At 45.9% G+C, this 21598-nt stretch overlaps 2 protein-coding genes across 2 annotated transcripts in view; one reads left to right on the top strand and one right to left on the bottom strand.

Annotated features, from left to right (window-relative positions):
- The first annotated feature begins 9413 nt into the window (after positions 1–9413).
- AMIGO1 (adhesion molecule with Ig like domain 1) lies at positions 9414–15201 on the top strand. The gene has a single exon (XM_023503425.2). The coding sequence runs from the start codon at positions 10007–10009 to the stop codon at positions 11489–11491; it is 1485 nt and encodes a 494-aa protein (XP_023359193.1). The 5' UTR covers positions 9414–10006; the 3' UTR covers positions 11492–15201.
- Positions 15202–17573: 2372 nt separating this feature from the next.
- LOC100926148 (cytochrome b561 domain-containing protein 1) overlaps positions 17574–21598 on the bottom strand; it is a 13150-nt gene continuing 9125 nt past the window's right edge. The window contains exon 3 of the mRNA XM_003769735.3: positions 17574–21598. This exon is cut by the window's right edge and continues 620 nt beyond it. The gene's annotated coding sequence lies outside the window, so the exon portion shown is untranslated.

The raw sequence follows: 21598 nt of genomic DNA, 5'->3' as shown, positions 1-21598 counted from the left end.
AATTAATGACAATTTAGTGCCAAATTGTTTTTTAATTCTGTATTGATCTGCCTGTAAGCCTCACTTTACCCCAAATCCAGTTTTTATAAACTTAAACATATAAAAGGAAAATGAACTCTTTAAAGATCACCTCTAATTTTGGAGAACAGATATAAGATGCCTTCTTTTTCTTAGCCAATAGTGAAGGGGGAAGGAGGAACCTACAGAGGCAAAATGTTACATATGTTCTTTGATTCAGTCACTGAATCAGTCACTTTTGCTTGTTTTTCTTTTTTTTTTTCTTTTCTGTTTTTTGGGGGGTATAGAAGATAGCATGTTGCTATTTTCAGAAAAGGCTGTTATATAGAAACAAAAAGGATATCAATAAAACATTGTAAATAAAAATCATTTGTAAAATGCTTACTATGTATCAAATAGTGTACTAAGGGTCCAAATGCAAATTTATAGCGGGAATAACAGACAGAGTGTGTAAAGTACCTTCAGGTTTGCAAAGCACTGAATATGTTACTTCATTTGATCCTTAGCACAAGCCTGTGAGGGAGGTGGGATTGCTATTCCCATTTTGCAGAGGGAGCACCAGATGCTTGTGCTGAGAATAACTGTTAATAAGTGTCTGAAGCAAAATTCAAACTTTGATCTTCCTGACTCCAAGAGCCTGGAATTATCAACTGTGTCAGCTAGCTGTAACACACTTCCTGCTCTTGTGGAACTTATTTTCTAACAGAGGGGACAAGAAAGTGACAGCTAGGGAAGAGTATTTCCTCTGGAAGCCACAAAGACAGGAAATATAACAATAGGGAGCCCTTTCCAGGGCAATGATAGAGTTGATTTGGTTACAGTTCCCAGAACAAGTAATAGAAAAGGAATGGAAGAGGATGTAATAATTTTAATTAAAGATATCAAATACTCATGTAAAGGGTGTGAATCCATTCCTAATTAAATTGAGGTAATTCTTACAACATAATATAACTGATCATGTAACAGGGTGGACCATTGTTAGTTATAGATCAGCTTGAAGAAGTTCCTCTATCATTCTGACTATTAAATGAATTTAACTGATAGGACACAGAACACTGGTATAAAATGCCTGGCTAAAGGATAGCTAGCCCCAGATACCCCCAGGTATCCTTTAGAAAGCAAATCAGCTCTGAGAGAAAAGTTTGTTCTTTACTTTTATTTCTACATCTTTTGAAGAATGTAATAAGAGGAAAGGATTTTTCTGTCTTTCTCCTCCCATTGGCAATCACATTTTGCCGCAGAAGCACATGTCACAGAAGACATGTATCTCCTATTCAGGCTAAAAGCAGAATTCAAGGACATTGCCTTCTATGTAGAGGAGGAAGTCTGAATTCTCAGACCAATGTGATCCCTGCATCCCTTAGTCAAGAAGGGAGATTTCCAAGGCCAGCTAGAGAGTAGAGTCCAGGCAAGTCCCTGTTGAAGGACAGAGAGCTTATAACCTAGAGCTAGGGCCCTCCTCAAGAAAAGGCAGATCTCAGGATGAAGACTCCGAAGGAACATTACTAGGAAGGTTTCCCACTGGTCCCAGGATAAGAAAGTTCCAATTCTATCTGAAAGAATGCAGAAATTCCTTCATCAAGGATTTCAGTTGAGCCCAAAAGGTGGAGGCAATCTGGCCATAGCCAATCATCAGAACAGGTCCAATAAGTCCAACTGAATAAAATACTCAGCTAAGATATCTAGTTCAGTAGTTTCATGCAATAAGTGACAGAAGAGTAACAATTCTCCTTCCCTACCCTTTCAAGGCAAGACTCAAATGATTCTGACAAGACCTTTAGAATGAAGAAAAAAATGTTATTTTAAGTAAAAGAAATGTTACCTTCACCCCACCTCCCTCAAAAAAAAAAACCCACAATCATTCACAGAAAATATTTTTAAATGGTAATTTTTAGGAGAATTTTTCACTGTATATTTAAATTTGTATTTAAAAAGTCTCATTTACTGTATCATTAGGGCAGTTAGAAGTATACATAGAGGGCATGAGTATAAGGTAACTATGACGGAAGGACAAATAAAAAAAAGAAAACTAAGAGTTAAGAAGGAGAGACTGGGAGAAGGGGATAGGGAGAGGTAAAATGGATTATCTCATATAAAAGAGGTAGAAAGAACTTTTACTGTGGAGGGGGAGATAGGGTGGGATGAGATAGTATACAACACAAACGTTACTCTCAATGGAACTGGCTCAAAGAGGGAATAACATACACACTCAGTTGAGTATAGAAATCTATATTATTTTACAGGGAAGTAGGAGAGGAAAGAGAAAAGAGAAGGGGGCAGGGTGATAAAAGGAGAGATTGGGGAGACAGAAGTCAGGAGCAAAATACTTTTGAGGAGGGATAAGGTGAAAGAAGAGAGAGAAAAGGATAAAAGAAGAGGAGAAAGAATAGAAGGGATAGAAATATATAGTAATCATAGCTGTGAAAAAAAAGTCACAAGTTTCTCTGATAAAGGTCTAATTTCTCAAAAATATAGAGAACTGAGTCAAAATTATAAGAATGCAAGTTATTCCCCAACTGATAAATGATCAAAGAATATGAACAAAGAAGTTTATTCAGAAACTATAATCACATGGAAAATGCTCTAAATCACTACTGATTAGAGGATTCAAATTAAAACAAATTGTGAGGTACCCTCAGATTCTTGGTTAAAATGCCAAGAAAATGAAAGTGGGTAAATGTTGGAGAAAATGTGGGAAAACTGGGACACCAAAGCATTGTTTATGGAGTTGTGAACTGATGTAACCATTCTGGAGAGCATTTGGAACTGTGTCTAAAAGGCTACTAAAATATACACACAATCCAGCAATAGCAATACTATTACAAGACCTGTATCCCAAAGAGAGAAAAACATTTAAAACAAAAGGACTTTATATGCACAAAAATATTTACAAAAGCTATTTTGTGGTAGCAAAGAATTAGAAATTGAGGAGATGCCTATCAAATGGGGAATGACTAAACAAAAGTTGTAGTGTATGGTTGTGATGAAATACTATTGTGTTATTAAAAATGATGAACAGGATGGTCTCAGAAAAACCAATAAGATATTCATGAGTTGGTACAAAGTGAAATGAGCAGAATCAGAAGAATATTGTACATAATATCAGCAATATCATATGATGATCAATTGTGAATTACTTAGCTTGTCTCATCAATATATAGATCCAAAAAAATATTGAAAGACTTAAGATGAAAAATGCTATCCACCTCTAGAGAAAGAACTGATGGGAGTTGAAATACAGATTGAAGCATACTTTTTATTTTCTTTATTTTTCTGGATTGGATGGAGAGACTGGTCTCTGTTTTCTTCTACAACATGATTAATATGGAAATATGTTGTACATGACTGCACATGTATAACCATATCATTTCCTAAATCTCACATTTAGACCCTTTCCCTTTTTTAATGATCTCTTTGCAATACAGACCCAGTAGTGGTATTGCTAGATCAAAGTTGTAGGTAGAGTTCAGTTGCCCCTTTGGACATAATTCCAAGTTGTTCTCCAGAATGGTTGGATCAGTTCACAACTCCATTAACAGAGCATCGATATTCCAATTTTCCCACATCTTCTCCAACATTTATCATTTTCCTTTTTTGTCATGTTAGCCAATCTGATAGGTATGAAGTGGTACATCAGAGTTGTTCTAATTTGCATTTCTCTAGTCAAAGATAATTTAAAGGTCTTCATATGCCTATAGATAGCTTTGATTTGTCTGTTCCTATGCTTTAATCATTTATCAATAGAGAAATGACTTTTACTTTTATAAATCTGACTCAGTTCTCTATTTGTTTGAGAAATATAAGAGATACTTTCTATAAAGATTTTTTCTCAGCTTTCTGCTTTCCTTCTCATCTTGGTTGCATTGCTTGCCTTCTTAATAAGGGTGGAAAGAGAGAATTTGGAACTTAAAAATTTTAAAGAGTGTCAAAATTGTTTTTACATGTAATTGGAAAGAAATTAATATTTCAAAAGAAAAAAATCTCATTTTAGGAGGTAGCCTATATTTGGGACAATATGGAGTATCTACAAATAGAGGTCAAATATTCTCAAAATGTTTATAAATCAGCCAGCAGGACTGAACATCCTTAAACTGGCCACATGTCCTAACTGGTAGCATCTGGCTTGAGAGTGAAAAAGAAGGTTCTTGAGACTGTTTTAACAACTAGGACTTATTCTTTGAAGCAGTGTGATATAAAGTGGATTGTGAAGTATAAACCCTGGATTTTAAATCTACTGCTTCCATTTTCTAGCTGTTCAATCAGGAACAAGTCAGTTACTTCCCTGATCCTCAGTTTCCTTTATCTATAAAATGAGAAAAATAATTCCAATTATTCTTAGCTTACTGGCTTGTTTTGACCAAAAATTCAGAGAGTAGATTCTAAAGCATTCTATAAATGCCAGTTAGTATAAATATCCAACTTCAGAGGGTCAAAAGGAACCACAGGTATACTCCTCAGTCCATTACCATAACTCTTTCCTTTCTTACTCCTTTGTTCCATGGTTTGGTCAGGTCAAGGATTTGGGCGCTGGCTTCAGGCTGGCAGTGAAGGAAAAATATCAATTGGCCAGAAAAGGAAAGCCTTTGAATCCTGGACAGGAAAGAGACTGACACCTGGTTCAAAGTGAGGGACAAGTTACAAGATAAAAAGGATCGGTGGAACAACAATTGACCTGAAGAGCAGCTGCAGATATTCTCTAAATTGGATATCTGAGAGACAAAAGAGAGACTAAAACAGAGATCATAGGATCATAGGGCCTAAAGCTGGAAAGAGCCCAAGGGATTCCTTAATCCAATGCCTTTGTTTTACAGATGGAGAAACAGAGATACAGATAGCTTTTTCAAGAAGTTGTTGATGATAATAATAATAATAGTTACATTCATAAAACATTCACTATGTACCAGCTCTATCATAAGTACTTTACAGTTATTATCTCATTTGATCCTCACCACAATTCAGAGAGATAGGTGCTATTATTATCCCCATTTCACAGATAGGGAAACAGACAAATAGAAGTTAAATGACTTGCCTAGGGTCTCAGAACTAATTTATTTTTCCTTTTAAAAATCATTTATCGGGAGCAGTGTAGTGAATAAAGTGCTGGCCCTAAAATCAGGAGGACTGGAGTTCAAATCCAGCCTCAGACACTTAATACTTCCTACCTATATGACCCTGGGTAAGTCACTTAACCCCAATTGCCTCAACCCCCAAAAATAAATAAATAAATAAAATATATAAGAAGTAAATTTTTAAAACCCCCAAAAATAAATAAATAAAATATATAAGAAGTAAATTTTTAAAAATTAAAATCATTTATCTTTTTTACTTTGCATGTATAATCATTTTTAACATATTTCCCTATGAGTCATATTGGGAAAGAAAAATCAGAACAAAACCAGGAGAAAGAAAAGAACAAAAAAAATTTTTTTAAGGTGAAAATAGTATGCTTCAACCCACATTCAGTCTCCATAGTTCTTTCTCAGGATGCAGATGGCATTTTCCATCTTAAGTCTTATAGGATTGTCTTAGATCACTGTGCTACTGAGAACTAAGTCTATCATAATTGATCACCACTTAATCTTGCAGTTGCTTTGTACACTATTTTCCTGGTTCTGCTCACTTCACTCAGCATCAAGTTTAGCTAAGTCTTTCCAGGTTTTTCTGAAATCAGCCTACTGATCATTTCTTATAGAACAATAATATTCCATTACATTCATATACTATAACCTATTTAACCATTTCCCTTTAGATAGACATCCCCTCAATTTCCAATTCCTTGCCAACACAAAAAGAGCTGCTACAAATATTTTTGCACATCTGGGTCCTTTTCTCTCCTTGATATAATAGATCCAATAGTGGCACTGCTAGATCAAAGGGTAAGATTATACAACTATTAAGTATCACAGGCCAGATCTGAACTCAAATCTTCCTAACTCTGGGCCCAGCATATTACCCAACAGCTGCTCAAAACAAAGGTTTCTGACTCCAAAGTCAATGCCATTGATATTTAGACATATTAGAAGGGGATTGCCATAAATATTTTAGAACATATAGGTTCTTTTCCTTTTCTCCAGTCACCTTGGGAAATAGATCTAATAGAAGTATTGCTGGGTCAAAGAATATACATAGTTTTATAACTCTTTCGGCATGATTCCATATTGTTCTTCAAAATAACTGGATCAGTTCACAGTTCTACCAAGTGTATGAACTTCCCAATTTTCCCACATCTCCTTCGACATTTGTCATTTTCCCCTTCTATCATTTTAGCCAATCTTAGCCAATTTTAGCCAAAGTGCGAGATATCTTAAAGTTGTTTTAATTTGAATTTCTCTAATCAATAGTACTTGAGAGCATTTTTTCCATATGACTATAGATAGCTCTAATTTCTTCATCCAAAAATTGCCTGTTCACATTCTTTGACCACTTATCAATTGGTGAATAACACATCTTCTTACAAATTTGACAATGTTTTCAATATATTTTAGATCTTTATCTGAGAAACTGTCTAATAAAAAATTTCCACCAATTTTCTGCCTTCCTTTTGAATTTGGTTACATTTGTTTTATTTACACAAAACTTTTTTAATTTAATGCATACCTATAATGTAGCAGTGATTAATTTTGATGTTGCAAAGTTGAGGAAATTGAGGAGTTGGGGGGCATCCCATAATACTACCTCATAAAATCATTGTGAAAAAATTTAATGTAATCAAAGTTATTCATTTTACAATCACACTGCTATAAGTCTGAGAGATAATATGTTCCATATTAGTCTAAATTTACTTGCGACATTTCCCTTTATATGTAGGTCATCCATTTTGACCTTATCTTGGTAAATGATGAAAGATATTGGCTTATATTCAATTTTTGCCAGATCAATTTCCAATTTGCCCAACAATCGTTACCAAATGGTGAATTATTATCCCACAGTTTAATCTTTACATTTGTCAGACACAAATTTACTGATTTTTTTCTGTGTCCTACTGTGTATTGTATCATCTACTGTTTCACTGATCTACCTTTCTGTTTCTTAGCCAGTGTCAGATGGTTTTAATAATGACTGCACTATTATAGAGTTTAAGATTTAGTGGTATTAAACCTTTTTTTACAGTTTAAAAATAAATAAAATACCAGAGGTCGATCTTCATGGTCTCCACAAGTAGAAACATTAAATATGACTAATGATTGAGCAGGAAGAAACCATTCATTCCATAGATTCAAAAGGAGAAATGACTTTTGCTCTCACTTTCTTCCATTCTTTTGAGCGCATTGGGGTTTTATCACCTCCCACTAGTGCACACTTCAGTTGAGGGGACCAAGGAGACCTCACTCCTACTCCCCTCCTTAGCCACAGATGTCACAGCAAGTGCATATGCTTACCTGGGTTAGCTTGGGACTGGATCTCAAGTTCATAATTTCAGTTTTCAAAGGATGATTTCAAAGCTGACCAGCACAGGGGGTGATTCAGATTTGATGTTTTGCACCCCTTAAATTCCTCTCCCCTCTGACTGGAGGGCTAGAGGACAAAGCAACAATCTCCTTCCAAATATATAAGAAATTAGCCTCATTTCCATCAGGAGTTCCCATTGCTTTTCACTCCAGAGAACATTGTGTTTTACTATTTATCAATAGGAGCTTATGCATGTTTTGTGTTATTAGCATTTGTTTATGGTAAAGAAAATAATCAGCTTTTCCTGGCAAAGATATTGTAGTGGCTTGCCATGTTCTTCTCTAAATAATTTTACAGATAAGGAAATTGAGGCAAAAAGGGTTAAGTGACTTGACCAGAGTATTTGAAAGGAGATTGCCAGCAATCTATCCACTGTGCCACCTAGCTACCCCACAAACGGCAATCTGGAGGAGAGGCTAGGGTGTCAGGAAATTTCACAGCTTGAGTTTCAAAAGAAACGGGACTTGAAGGGAGAGGTCAGCAAGAGAATGCAATCTTGCCAGCGTCTGGATGAGCCATTCACCTCCCCAAGACGCATTCCTCATCTGTAAAGTGAGGGGCTGGACCAGATGTTCTGGGCGGGGGCGAGGAAGAAGGGGGAGGGGGCTTTCCAGCGCTCTGTCTAGGAGACAAGTTTTCATATGTGGAAGAGACAGTGACAGAGACAGTTGAGAGGGAGAGACAGAGACAAGAGAGAGATAGACAGGAGGAGAGACAGGCAGAAGAGAGACGGGAGAGACAAAGACGGAGAGAGAGGAGAGACAGAGACAGGAGAGAGACAGAGACAGGAGAGAGATAGAGACAGGAGAGAGACAGAGACAGGAGAGAGACGAACAGGAGGAGAGACAGAGACAGGAGAGAGACAGACAGGAGAGAGACGAACAGGAGGAGAGACAGGTTTAGGGGAAGGAGAGAGAGAGAGAGAGAGAGCCCGAGAGATGAGACAAAAGAGACAGAAACAAAAATGACGACGGAGAGACCCGAGGGCCAAGTTGCCGGCCTCTTCACACTTTGCCTCTGAACCAGCCAGGTCCTGCGCGCTGGCCTATGTGTGCGTCTCTGCCTGGGTACGCATGTGCGCACTCCAGACCGCGGGCCCAGCCCCAGCCCCAGCCCCCCCTCCGCGGGTCACGCCGAGGCGCGCATGCGCGCTCGGCACGCGCCCTCGCCGCCCGGGGCTCTGCCCGCAGCCCGGGGAGCAGCTGAGACACAAACACTCGCACGTGCGCCCCCGCCCCTCCCCGCGCACGCGCCCCGGGCCTCCGCGCGCACCCTCCCCCCTCCCGGCTTGCTCCGATCCAGTGCCTCCCGCAGCTCCAGCCCCAGCCCGCGGCAGACCCGGCCGGAGGAGACGGCGGCGGCGCCTGCGGCTCCCGGAGCGGCGGCTGCGACCGAGACAGCGACGGCGGCGGCGGCGGCGGCGGCGGCGCTGGTGAGGAGGCGGCCGCGGAGAGCGGGCGGGGGGTGGGGGGCGATGCCGCCGGCCCCAGCCCCGATCCCCGACCCCGGAGCGGCGCGGGCTGTGTCCCAGGCCGGCCTCTGAGGCGCGCGGGACCGAACCCCGCGGGCTGCCCCCGGCCCGGCGCTTCTCGGCCCCGGCCCGGCAGGTGCGGCGGCGCCGCTGCCCCTGCGCGAGGAGCTGGTGGGCGCTGCGGGGGGCGCGCCCGGGCAGCTCCCGTGACCCCGCCCGGCCCCAGACCTGGCGGCGCAGTCCTGGGACCCCCCTCCCCAGTAGTGGACGGCCCTGGGACCCCTCCCCTTTCTGAGCCAACAGCCCCGGGACGCCCCCCCCCCCCTTAGCGGACAGTTCTGGGACCATTCTCTCCCCCCCTCTCCTCGCTGGGACAGCAAACTGTCCCGGCATAACGCCCCCTCCCCCAGTGCCCCTGATCAGACAGCTCTGGGACACTTTCTCCCACACCCTGGCCCCACTGACCTGGCCACCCTTCCAATTCTGCAGAGAGCCTGGTGACAGCCCCTCCTGAAGCAAACAGCCCCTGGGAGCCTCTTCCCCCCACCCTGACCGGACAGCCCTGGGATTCCCCACACAGCACCCTGGGCAGACAGGGCCTCTCTCAAGGCTGGACCACCCCAAGGACTGTCCTCATCAGCCTGAGCCTTCCCCTCCGGACCGGCCAGAGAGTCCTGCCAGCTCCACCCCAGCTCACAGAAGAGCCCCTGTGAACCTCCCCCCACACCCCCCAGGCTGCCTGGAGTGCTTCCTGGCCCACCTGTTTGCCTCCTTGCCCCTCTCCTCCCCAGGGGCGCCCAGCCAGGCCAGGCAGCCTTTGTGCTCTCTCACCTTAGAGAACCTGCATCGCCCCTACCCAGACAGCACCTGGTAAAGTTCCTGAGTGACCTCTTTCACGTCAGTAGTTTATTGTCTCTGTCCATGCCCTGATGACCAGACTTCAGCAAATATGTTCCTACTGATAATGACCCCCATTCCTTTGATCCTTTCCCCATTAGAACATTTCCAGTTACTCTTTCCTCTAGGCCTCCCACTGTGATATTCCACCCCCCCCCCACCAGTGACACTATGCAACACCAGAGTGGTTGCCGTGGCATCTGGCTCCTGCCCCTGTCCCTGTTCCTATCTAGCCTTGGGGTGGCCAGAACCGGGCGCTCCCTTCTCAGCTGTCCTACAGCCTGCCTTTGTGCCAGCAACATCCTCAGCTGCACGAAACGGGACCTGGTGAATGTTCCACAATCTCTGCCCCGCTACACGGCACAACTGGATCTTAGCCACAACAACCTGACCCACCTTCGGGCCCAGTGGACCTCCATACGCCTGATCCATCTTCACTCGTTGTTCCTCAGCCATAACAACCTGCACTTCATCTCCACAGAGGCCTTCTCCCCAGTGCCCAGGCTGCGCTATCTGGACCTCTCCTCCAATCATTTGCGGACCCTGGATGAGTTCCTGTTCAGTGAACTTCAGGAGCTGGAGGTATTGTTATTGTACAACAATCGAATTATGGAGGTGGACCGCAGCGCCTTTGATGAAATGGTCCACCTACAGAAACTCTACCTGAGCCAGAACCAGATTGCTCGATTTCCTGTAGAACTGGTCAAGGATAGGTCCAAGCTGCCCCAGCTGACCCTCCTGGATCTGTCTTCTAACAGACTGAAGCTATTACCCACGTCTGATCTGCAGGACCTGCCAGCCTGGATGAAAAATGGCCTGTACCTGCATAACAACTCCCTCACCTGTGACTGCGAGATATACAAGCTCTTCACCCACTGGCAGTATCGCCAGCTGAGCTCGGTGGTGGACTTTCAGGAGGAGCTGTACTGTGTACATTCCAAGAAGACGCTCAGCGTCTTCAACATGAGCAGCACCCTGAACTGCAGCGAGTTTAAGGAGTGCGCGTTTGAAGCCCACCTGGGGGAGACCCTGACCATCAGCTGCGACACCAAGCAGCAGGGAATGAGCAAGGAATGGGTGACGCCAAACAACGAAAGAGTACCGGATGAGGCGGGCAACAGCACCGCGAGGATGTTGAAAGACGGTAGCCTGCAGTTGCGGCACATTCGGGTCGAGGATCAGGGATTGTACACCTGCTACGCGGTAGGGGAGGTGTTCAATGAAACGTTGTCCGTGGAGGTGAAAGTCCACAACTTCACCCAGCATGGACCTCATGACACTCTCAACACAGCCTATACCACACTGGTGGGCTGTATCCTCAGCGTGGTCCTGGTTCTGATCTATCTATACCTCACCCCCTGCCGCTGCTGGTGCCGCGCTGGGGAGAGACCTGCGAGTCATCAGGGAGATAGTCTCAGCTCCTCCATGCTTAGCACGACCCCCAACCATGACCCGATGGCGGCCGGGGCTGGCAAGGACACTGGTTTTGACCGTCGAGTGGCCTTCCTGGAACCCACAGGACCCGGGCAGGGTCAGAATGGCAAACTAAAGCCTGGCAACACCCTCCCTGTGCCCGAGGGGGCCAAGGGACAGAGGAAAATGTCTGATCCAGAGTCGGTCAGCTCAGTCTTCTCAGACACACCCATTGTGGTGTGAGGAGGGTGGGGTTGATGGGAAGATCCCCTGGAAAGAGGTAATGGTCACCTCCAAAGGATGTAAGGGGAAAGAAGAGGGCTGCCTGAATGTGTGTGTGGGGGGGTCCTCCCCTGTCCTCAAGGGAAATAGGCACAGATGCAACATCAGGCAAGAAGCCCCACCTCCATCCCTGGGTGTACAAGATTTTCAAATACGGATCTGTAACTCTCAGGCAAACGCTGCACCCCTATTCAAAGTTCTAGCAAGTTCTGATGATGAAGGAACATGTCTAAGACAGGTGGGTCTAGTGGGAAATAGATTCCCTAAGCTTTTACTACATCATCTTTGACCCATAAGAAAGTGGTCATTATCCAAGCATTTGAAAGGAAAATAAGTTTGTTTGTTTGTTTGTTTTTAACAATATCTTCTTCCACCTCTACCCAGGGATTTGGGGTGGGACTTAATGGGAACAGATTTGAGCAGTTGGCCTAAGTCTAGTAGTTTTTAGCTGCAGGTATATCCTCTTTGGTTAGGAACCTACATCACTATAGACAGGGAAATTGTAAACCTTAAGGAAGGGGATAGGAACAAAATAAAAAGCCCTTGAATCAAGAGTGACCCCCAAAGCTGTTCTGAAACTTTTCCATCTTCCTCGTAGGTGACTGCATCACAGAAGCAAATAACCAGCATGATGCTATGGCCAACTAGAGACCCCTTGTAACCAGTATAAGCTTATAGAGGGCAATGATATAATGGAGTGTGTCTTTGGGGGATTATCATTGGCAGAAGGTGCTGCCTGGGGTGAACTGGGCTGTTTGGATCACAGCTTAGAACGCCTCAAAACATACTCGTGGGGAGAACAGTGGGGATTCTGACTCTGATCTCTTTTCTGCTGTGTATTTGTACTTGACAAGGTGTACTGAATATCACCTCAGGCAGGGCCTTTGCAGGCCACCTGGTGTGAAGGATGATTGAGGGAAGAGTAAGTGGAGGTAGGGAGTGGGAGGACCCGAAGGAAACTTGCCCATCATAAAGAGGAGGCTAAATCAGCCTCCATTTCGTGAAGCCTTGTTTGGTCTATCTAGGTTTTTCCCCTTGCTTTTGGAAGAGATGAGCTTTCTCTCTACAGCATGGTGGGGGAAGGACCCAAAGGGGGCCTACAGTCCTCTTGAGTAGATTGGTGTTTGGGGGAAGGGAGGGGTAATTACAATGTAAAGTGTCCTTGAATTGGCAAGACTTCCTTCTCGGGTCTAGGCTGACTGACAGTGATCTTCACTTGGCTCTCACCGCTGTGAGGCTGGAGTAAGGGATTAGCTGTGCACAAAGCTTGAGAGGAATGGTCTGTCCCAGAATGGACACTCTGAGGTACATATGTGCTTAAAGTGCTCCAATTTCCCCCCCCTCCCCCACAAGCAGTCCTACCATAGGTCAGATAAACTGAATCAAGCCCACATGAGGCTGCCACCTTTGTCTCAGTGGTGGTTGAACTTCTTGACTGGTCGTGGGTCGAGGATGTGTGGTGATGGGTAAAGAGTCCTTCTAAGGTTGGAAGCTATCTTGGGACCAAGAAGGTGGCTGTATGCTGCAGCTCTTCTCCCAGACTCTATCATGTCTTTTCAACAACATTTCAGGTTATTCTGAGCATCGGAGGCAGAGCTACAGGAAGGTTCAAGATGAGGAAGAATAGATCTCTTTTCCTTTACATTTTTCAATCTGCTTCTTCCCTCCCGGTCTTGGCTCTATTTTCTCTCCAGTTGGCTCAGACCAGGGATGCTCTCTCCAGGCATTTGAACTGCTTTCTGGGCCCCAGTAGGAGTATTCCTAAGTTGGCATCTTCTGGGGGAATCCAAGGATCAGAGATTCAGATCCAAAAGGGACCTCAGAGGTCATCTGCAAGAGAGTAGGAAACAAGCCTCGGGAGATCTGATGACTCCAACAGTGTCACACATAGAGGGTGAAGGCTGCCAGTCACTTGCACAAGGTCGTTCCATCTACCTAACAGGATTAGGGCAGGGGACTAGCACTGGAGATGCTGCCCTCATCTATCCTTGGGCTCTTCAGACTGTGTTCCACCTCTTTCAGCAGTTGATACAGTAGAGAGATGCAGCATTTCCCTAGTTATTTACAGCTTATAGGTATGCATGCACACCAGCATTTTGGCATTGACCTAGACAGTGTGTCTCCTTTGATTTCTTCTGATGCCCACAGTTATTCCCACATTCACACAGCTTTAAAAATATAATGTATTCTAGCAAAGGCTTCCTGATGGTCCTGCAATATCCCTTCAGTATAAAATCACTTGGACTTCCCTCCCTGAACTTCACAGAGCTTCACCCCTTTTCTGAGAGGCATTGCAGCACAGTGGGTAGAGACCTGAATTAGACACCAGCAGTGCAATCTTGGGCAAGGCCACTTAACTTCTCTCTGTCTTTCCTCATCTGTGAAATTGGACATAACACCTACCTCACAGGGTTGTTGTGAGGATCAAATGAGAAAACACATCAAGTGCTTTGCAAGCCATCAAGCACTGTGTAAGCGTGTGCTAGTATTACTATTCTATGATCGATGCGTTCATGGGACTTCCCTATTCTCACTGGTGTTTTGAAAATGCCTTTGAGGGAAGGGAGAACTGGAAGCTGTAACCGGGTCTCAGCTCCTTGGAAATTTCACTTTGATCTAAGATATCCTTAGGCAAGAGCCATGAGATTGCAAAATGGCATTTCCCTTGGAAGTGTCTTGGCCAGGCTCAGAATATGAGGGAGAGACAGAGACAGACAGGATAACAAGCCACTCTGTCGCCTTTTCTTTGTCAAGTGCCAGGGTAAGACTAGGGATCTCTACCATTGGCTAGGAATAGGAGGAAAGAGTTAAAAATGAATTTCCTGTGACTGATTGTCTTCTAAAGGTCTTAATGGACATTTCCTTGCTCGAAATAAGAACTTAAATTCTGTTCTCAGATTTATCAGGGAACCTGGGCAAGTTTAACTTTTTGAGGTTCTTTTGGTTTATTTTTTTGAGGTTGAACTCTGTCTGAGGTTCTGAGAACCTCCAGAAGCATAGTGAAATGAACTAGATTCTGGAAACATTCCTAGTGACCCGGATTTCTGGCTAGTTAACTAATCAGCAGACTGATTCCCTGCAAAATGAAGAAAGCCCCTGTTTGTTTTCTAAGGCCCGTTAATGAATAGATGTATGTATGATTAGCAGGCTCTACCCTGATTGCTGTTGATCCCCAATGGCTTTCTGCCTAGAGAAGTATGTACTTTCCATCCTAGAGGTTCATTGGTGCCTACAGAGAGAATGATCAGGGCACTGGTAGAAAGAAAGCTGAAGGGACTGCCCACAAGACAGAAAAAATCCTTGGAAGCAGGTGTCCCTGAAGACTGAATGTGACATTGCTGCACAATCTGTGTTTATGTGTAATATTTTTTTCTTTACTTGTATTCGTGGAGTTCTCAGAAAGGAATGGAGAAAGAAGAGCTACTCGTCCTGCCCAGGCAGGTAGCTGAAAGCCTGTTGGATTTGACTTTGTGTGTTTCTGCCCTCCCCCGCCCCACCAGCCCTGGTCCCGTTGCTGGCAAAGCAAATGGGGCCCTTTGTGTCCAGGTTCCCTCTCCTCCCACTTGTGTATACCCAGGCTGGCAGACCCCACAGCCTCCTGACTCCACCATCTGTCTGAGCCTCTGCTCTGAAGAATAGACAGTGATCATTAAACCAGGCATGAGTCTGTTCGTGTTGCTTTGTGACTGATTTATTTCTGTAGTAGCTGTGTCAGCTCTGAGTAGGGCCCACTGTTTCCCAAGGGGATGTGAAGTATGGGGGAAAGAAAGGTTGATACCAGGGCAGGAGACAGATCCTGGGCATGAACCTGGGCTCTGATGAATAACAAATTCTGGCAAATGAGAATCTGATCACTGAAAACCTTACAGAGAGCTGCACTTCCCCAAGCCCTGCAGTTAGCAGACCTGCTTCAGGGCCCAAATCATCATTCTGGCTCCCTAGTCTTCAGGGCTGGCTGTATTCTGATGCCATTCTAGTCCGGGCCCTCGTCACTGGCTCAGGCAACAGGCCCCAGTGTGGTATTCATTAGGTGCTATGAAAAATGTTTGGATTGCATTAAATAATGCCAGGTGTTTGGGAACTTAGCTCACTTTTTAAAAAGGTTATTTATGTTATTTTAAGCCATAGAATTTCCATTGGTTAGGTTACTAGTATGTGCGAGGCATTGCCTGGGACAGAGTTACAGTCCGCACCCTTTTTAGCACCTATATTTCTGCTAGAAACCAAAATAGTATTCCCCAACCTGAACTTAACACACTTTCTGGCTACTCATAGTGTATGTTCTTATTACAGAAGGTACCACAATGGGACAAAAAAGGGGAATAGCACAAGGAATAAGTCAGGAATAATCTTAGTGATCAACAGCATCATTTTTAGGAAGCACTTTTGGCCAAGGGTCCGTGTTATCCCGGGGCTGGATCTGTCCCTGAGCCTGTTCTGGTGCTCTTCTTTACAGTTCTAAGGAGGTTTAAAGCACTGTAAAGGAGGTTTAGCTCTTGGTCTTTGCCCATAAACAGTTTCTCAGATCTCGGCTGGCATTTCTCCTTCTGCTTATTAGACACAGTGCTGCTCTCTCTTTGGCTCCCGTTCTTATTTAGCACTGCTGGGGATCCATACAACAGCTGCCTCATCTCAGAATGGAGAAAGATAGGCTAAGAGTCCTCCGAGTCTCCCAGCCAGAAATCTGCTCTCCTCTCTCCCCAGCCTGATCTATGAACTCCTCCTTCGCTCTTTGCAACTGCAGTCCCTTTATTGCTTATCTCGTTTCCCAGGAAACCAATAGGAGAGCCTCTCTCCTCCCACCCACAGTGTAGAAAAAGCTTAGGCCCCAGCAGCAGGACTGGCAGCTTCTCTGGGCTGGCCCCCGTGAGCTCTTAAGCTTGTGCTGAACTCTCCCTCTCCAGGGTACTGAGAGGAAAGCTAAATCATTTGCCAGAGTCAAGCCTCTTCATCATTCCTATGTCAGATGAAAAAGGTCAAGCGCTGGAGACGAGCGAAGACCCTGCACTCGTTTCCGCCCCCAGCCTTCCATCCTTGCTTTGGCACGGCTCTTGCCTTTGGAAGCCATGGCCTAGAGGGAAGTGCCTGCCCAAAAAGCAAGCCAGTGTTGAACGTGTAAATTCTAAGAGATTAATTCCAATCCAACAAGCATTTATTAAGGGTTAGGGCACGGTGCGAGGACTATGGCAATAAAATGGGACAAGTCCTGTCATGGTGAGGGGATGGTGAGCAATCCCCACTGCCCAAGATGGATGTGGGGCCCCTAGCAGATGTTAAATCAAGGGAGCTTGGGGCTGCTTCTTCCTCAGCTATTCCCCTGAAGTTGTCAACTTGGCCACGAGCTTATGTGTGCAGCCTAACTGTGCTTAATCGTGGACCCCCTACAGCAATAGGTCAGCTTTGTAATCGGTTTTGTGTCCAGAAGATCAGGGTACCACTCACCTTTATTTAATGAAAACAATAATGAGGTCCCTTGATAAGACAAAGTACTCTAAGTGACATCAAAAAAGGGAGAGGCGGGAGAAAAAAAAAAAAGTTAACTTGGCTCCAGGAAATTCTGACAGGGAGCCAAGGAGATGAAAAGAATCCTGGTCTTTGCTCCTAGACACAAATTTCGGGTCTACCAGAACTGTTCCAGGGACTCTCCAGACAGAGGTTTGCGCTCTCTGCTCTCCAAGTTGTGCCCTCTGGCTCAGTGCCAGTCTCCAAAATTAGTCCAGCCCCTGTTGGCTATCTAAACAATTACAGGCTCCAGCACAGGCTCTGGTGACAACATTAGCCCATTCAGCTGAACACCAGCGCATGTCTTCATGTCCCATGCTGGCAAGGACTGCGCTGCCCAAAATGCCTAACTACAGTTTCATTCCTGGATCCCGGGACAGAGAGAAACAATTAGGATGAAAAATGAATACTCGGGTCTCTCTGCTTCTGTATTACTCTAGCCCTTCTGCTTCTACTAGCCCTGGCAGACTTACTGGCTATTCGAAGACAAATGGAATGGAAATTATTCTTTCCCTAATGCAAATGGAACTGCTTTCAGGGCTTTTTTTTTTTTTTTTTTTTTTTTTTCCTTTTAATTTCAATAGAAAGCTTGGGGGAAGAATAGGATTGTGATCCAGGTTCCAACAGCCTGAGGCTGACAAAATGAAACAACAACCCAAGAAAGAAGTCTTGGGTCCCTGGGTAGAAAAGACCCCTCCTGTAAAAGGAGACTTGGGAGACCTTCAGAAGGTTCCCAATATCGCAATAAAAAGTTACCTGAGCACCTACTGAGCATAGAGGCAGCAAAAGGACGAGAATGACCAAATACCACCATTTTATACTTGGATAGTGCTTTATGTCTTTTAAAGTGCTTTCATTATCTGTTACAGCCGCTTATGGTCACACAGCATTTACAGTTACAAAGCACTTTCACATCCATCATTTGATGTGATCCTCACAACCATCCTATGAGGTAGGTAGTACAAGATATCCCCATTTTACAGATGATTTTACAGATTCTTGTCAAGTGACTTGTAAGTGGCAAGAGTTTCAGAACTTGAATCCAGTGTGTTCTTCACTGGACCTGCCTCCTCCCCAAACTTTCCGAAGTTAGTATGTCGTTCAGTGGCAGAGCCCAGGTCTGAGTTGGGGTGTCCCATTCTTCCCACCAAAGGACACAAGTCAGACAAACAGAGCCCTGAGCTCTGGAAGGAAGTGCCCTCAGAAAAACCAGGGCTAGGATATTCAGACACCAACCAGCCTGAGCCAGATCCTTACACTGCTGTTGTGTATGCCTTGTCTTGGGGGCCCCTGTAGGACACCAGAATTCTATCCTCCCACTGAGAAAGGAGAGACTCCTCAATGAAAAGCTTAGGAGATAAGACTCCTCCTTTCCTTCCCACCAAGATACCACCCCATGGGGGGTGGGGGAGGCGGGGAGGATATAAGGGCTGCCTGACTCAGCCTTCAAAGTGCTTAGATATCTGGAGCTGAGAGGCACCGGCACCATGTCAGCTAATGATTATTATTAATTCTGAGCAGACCTTGGCACAGCAGCCAGCTGTCTCAGGGAAGGGGGCCTGGATCTCCCACACTGAGGTTTCAAAAAGAAGCTATGCAGAATCTGTGCATGGGAGGGCAAAAGAATGAAAATGGAAGAAAGGGCGGAAGGCAGGCCTAGGAATAAGGGGTGAGGGCAGGGAGAAGAGGATGTGCTCTGGGAGAGTGGTGGGCCACAGAAGGGAGAGGGAAGGGGGTTCTCTCACAGCTCAGAGCAGGGAAGAAGGGTTGAAGGAGGGCCTGGGGGCCAGGAGCACACTCCCATTTTCTTGTCAGACTGTATGAGGGAGCCAGGAGCACTGTGGAGGGAAGTATCTTAATCCAAAATCAAATTAAATGGCTTGATTTCTAAAACATTTAAATTTTATACATCTAGTATCCTTAATATTGACTTTGAACCGAATTACAAATTTATTCCAGAGATTCAGAGTGTAGGGATCCAATATACAAAGTTGTGCAAATGGCATGCAAATATTTTTGAAATCCAAGCACTCTGATTTAAAATTATGACGAGTAGCCCTCTCCAGTCACAGGGTATGGCCGGTCAAGGGGACAGTGGTCGGCCATGGGCCTCTGCCTCCCTTCTGTGAAGCCAAGCCTCCCAGATGGAGGAAGCAGAAGAGGGGGGTGATGGAGGGAGGGACAAGCAGCCGTTAGCTCCTACCATCCCAGCTGGAGGGACAGAGCCCTGGCACGGAGGGCTAATGGGGGTCCAGCTGCTATGGCTGGCTGGGAAGCCAGGTGGAAAGGGGGGCAGGGGGAGGTGACTTCTGCCAAGGAAGAGGGCTCCCCCTGGTGATGTTCGGCCCACATGACAGCCAGCCGGCCAGACGGGGCCTTCCCGGCTCCATCCCAAGCCAGTCCCTGGTTCCCCAAGGCCAGTGCGGAGCGCAGGGGTGGGGGACGCCGGAAGGCCGTGGCAGCTGGGGCCCGTCCCCTCGCAGAACTGAAATGGCTTCTCCTCATCGATGGCCGGGAATAGACATCAGCTGGCACGGCCCCCGCAAACTGCCGGCTGGCTGTCAGCACCCCGCCTGCCCGCCCCCTCACCACCTGGGAGGTTACACCACCCCGCAGGCTCAGCCTTGAGTGCAGTGCCGGGGTTTGGCTCTCAGGCCCGGCCCGATGGGCCACAGCCTCCCTTTGGCGGGAGCAAGGGGGACCCGGTTCCCACGGCCAGCCCAGCTCAGAAGGGTGGGGGCAATGGGATGGGAGGGCTGGGGGCCAGCTTGTCCAGTAGCCGAGAACCCTCCTTTCCCTTTGCCTCCATAACTCCCCTGTCCCAACACATACGCAGAACACAAGCCGTAGGAGACAACGCTTTCCCTTCCTGCTCGGCAAAGTTAAAGTTCCCCCACTAATTCCCACTGTAGAAGGGAGTAGAAAGCAGGAAGAACATAAAGGCTGCCAGGGACAGAGCCCAACCCCGTAGGTAGCTCACCTGCATGGTCATCCCGGGCTGCTCGGCAATCGGAAGGCCCCTTGGCCACTTCCTAGGCCTGGGGACTCCTGCCCTTCTCTGGCTTATTCTGTGAACCTTTCCATCCTTCCTTCTTACCCTACTGATGCACCGTCCTGGGCACTGTCACCTGCCAGGCAGGTGTCTAAGGATTTCATCCCCAAACCCAAGGATCCATTATTCCTAGAAGACTAAGCTCCGACCCCAGATCTTTTCTGGTCGGTAAGGCCAGCACTCCCGGGGAATCCCCTGGGCTCCTCCTGCAGTCCCTTCTATAATAGACTTCCCCAAAGTCTTGCCCTGCTCCGGGGCTCAGTCCCATTTGGCTAAAACAGACCAAAACAGACCTCTTAAGTGACCACAATTTGCCAGTTAGGTACCCTGATACAAAGAAAAGGCCTGGAAACCACAACCAGATCTCTTTAGAGTCGCCTATCCCTTGACACCTAGAACTAAATTCAATTCACCAGGAACCTGGGCCCAAATTCTGACCATCCAAGATACAATGTGACAAGAGATGGGGTCTAAGGAAGTATCAAAAAATGAGGAGAGGAAGGGGAGGGGATACACTGCAACCACACAAACTGACCCGTTCATCTCGGTACCCCTAAATAGTCAATCTAATCTCTCCCTGTCAAGAGACTTTGCAGATACCTCTGGGATCACCTTCCTTTCCTAGGGACGGTACTTAAGGGAACAGGGAAGACCCAGTAAGCCCCAGGACCCAGCCTGACAAGGCTGAGCACAGGCTGCTTCCTCTGAAATCCACCCTTAAGAGGGTGCTCAGTTCTCCTGTCCCAACCAAGGTGGATGAGCTTTGGCTAGGGGGTATCAAAGTCCACCAAGGAAAGGGATGGCTGAGTTTTCTAATCCCCATCCCCACCCAAAGTGTTAAAGTGACTCTAGTGCTTCACCATCTGGAGCCTTGAACACCTCAAATGGCCCCAGGCTGCCTGGTCCCTTGACAACTCCAAAGCCTGGTCAGTCTATACCTGAGAAGAGGCCCCCTGTATACACTACTCTCCAGTGAAGGGAGCCCTAAGTAAACCTAAGAATGACCACCCTGGGTCAGCTCCATGGTCCAGGCCCCATGAAGATTTGTCTCTAGGATAAGGGCACTAAGGGACGTGTTATGGGAGGGCAGAGGTGCCATCCTCAAAGTCAACCTCACAGAAGGACTGATTCTAGAGATAGTCTGATACAATGCCCTCACACTAGAAGTGAGGAAGGGGAGGTCCTCCCCAGCCCCTGAAAGCTAAGCCAAAGCCCCCCAGCTAATTTGTGACAGAGCTGGAAGGAGGAGTAACCAGGACTCCTGACTCCTCCACCGTGTCTCTCCAATAGGTTGGGATATGCATCCATTCATAAACAAATATAACCTCACCCCTCAATAACCTCAACCACCTATAGGGAACCCCAGTTCTTCATAATGCCCTGACCAAAAGGCCACAAACTCGGGTCTAGGCTCTCTACTCCTTATCATCTTCCTCTTCCACCCAATTCTGATGTTATTTCTATTTCTGGGCTTTTCAGTCACCACCCCACAGCAATCTGAGTTCCTAAAATAT

This window comes from Sarcophilus harrisii, chromosome 4 (genome assembly GCF_902635505.1).
Source record: "Sarcophilus harrisii chromosome 4, mSarHar1.11, whole genome shotgun sequence".
In the NCBI taxonomy this organism is placed as follows: domain Eukaryota; kingdom Metazoa; phylum Chordata; class Mammalia; order Dasyuromorphia; family Dasyuridae; genus Sarcophilus; species Sarcophilus harrisii.
This window is presented reverse-complemented; position numbering and strand designations above follow the sequence as displayed.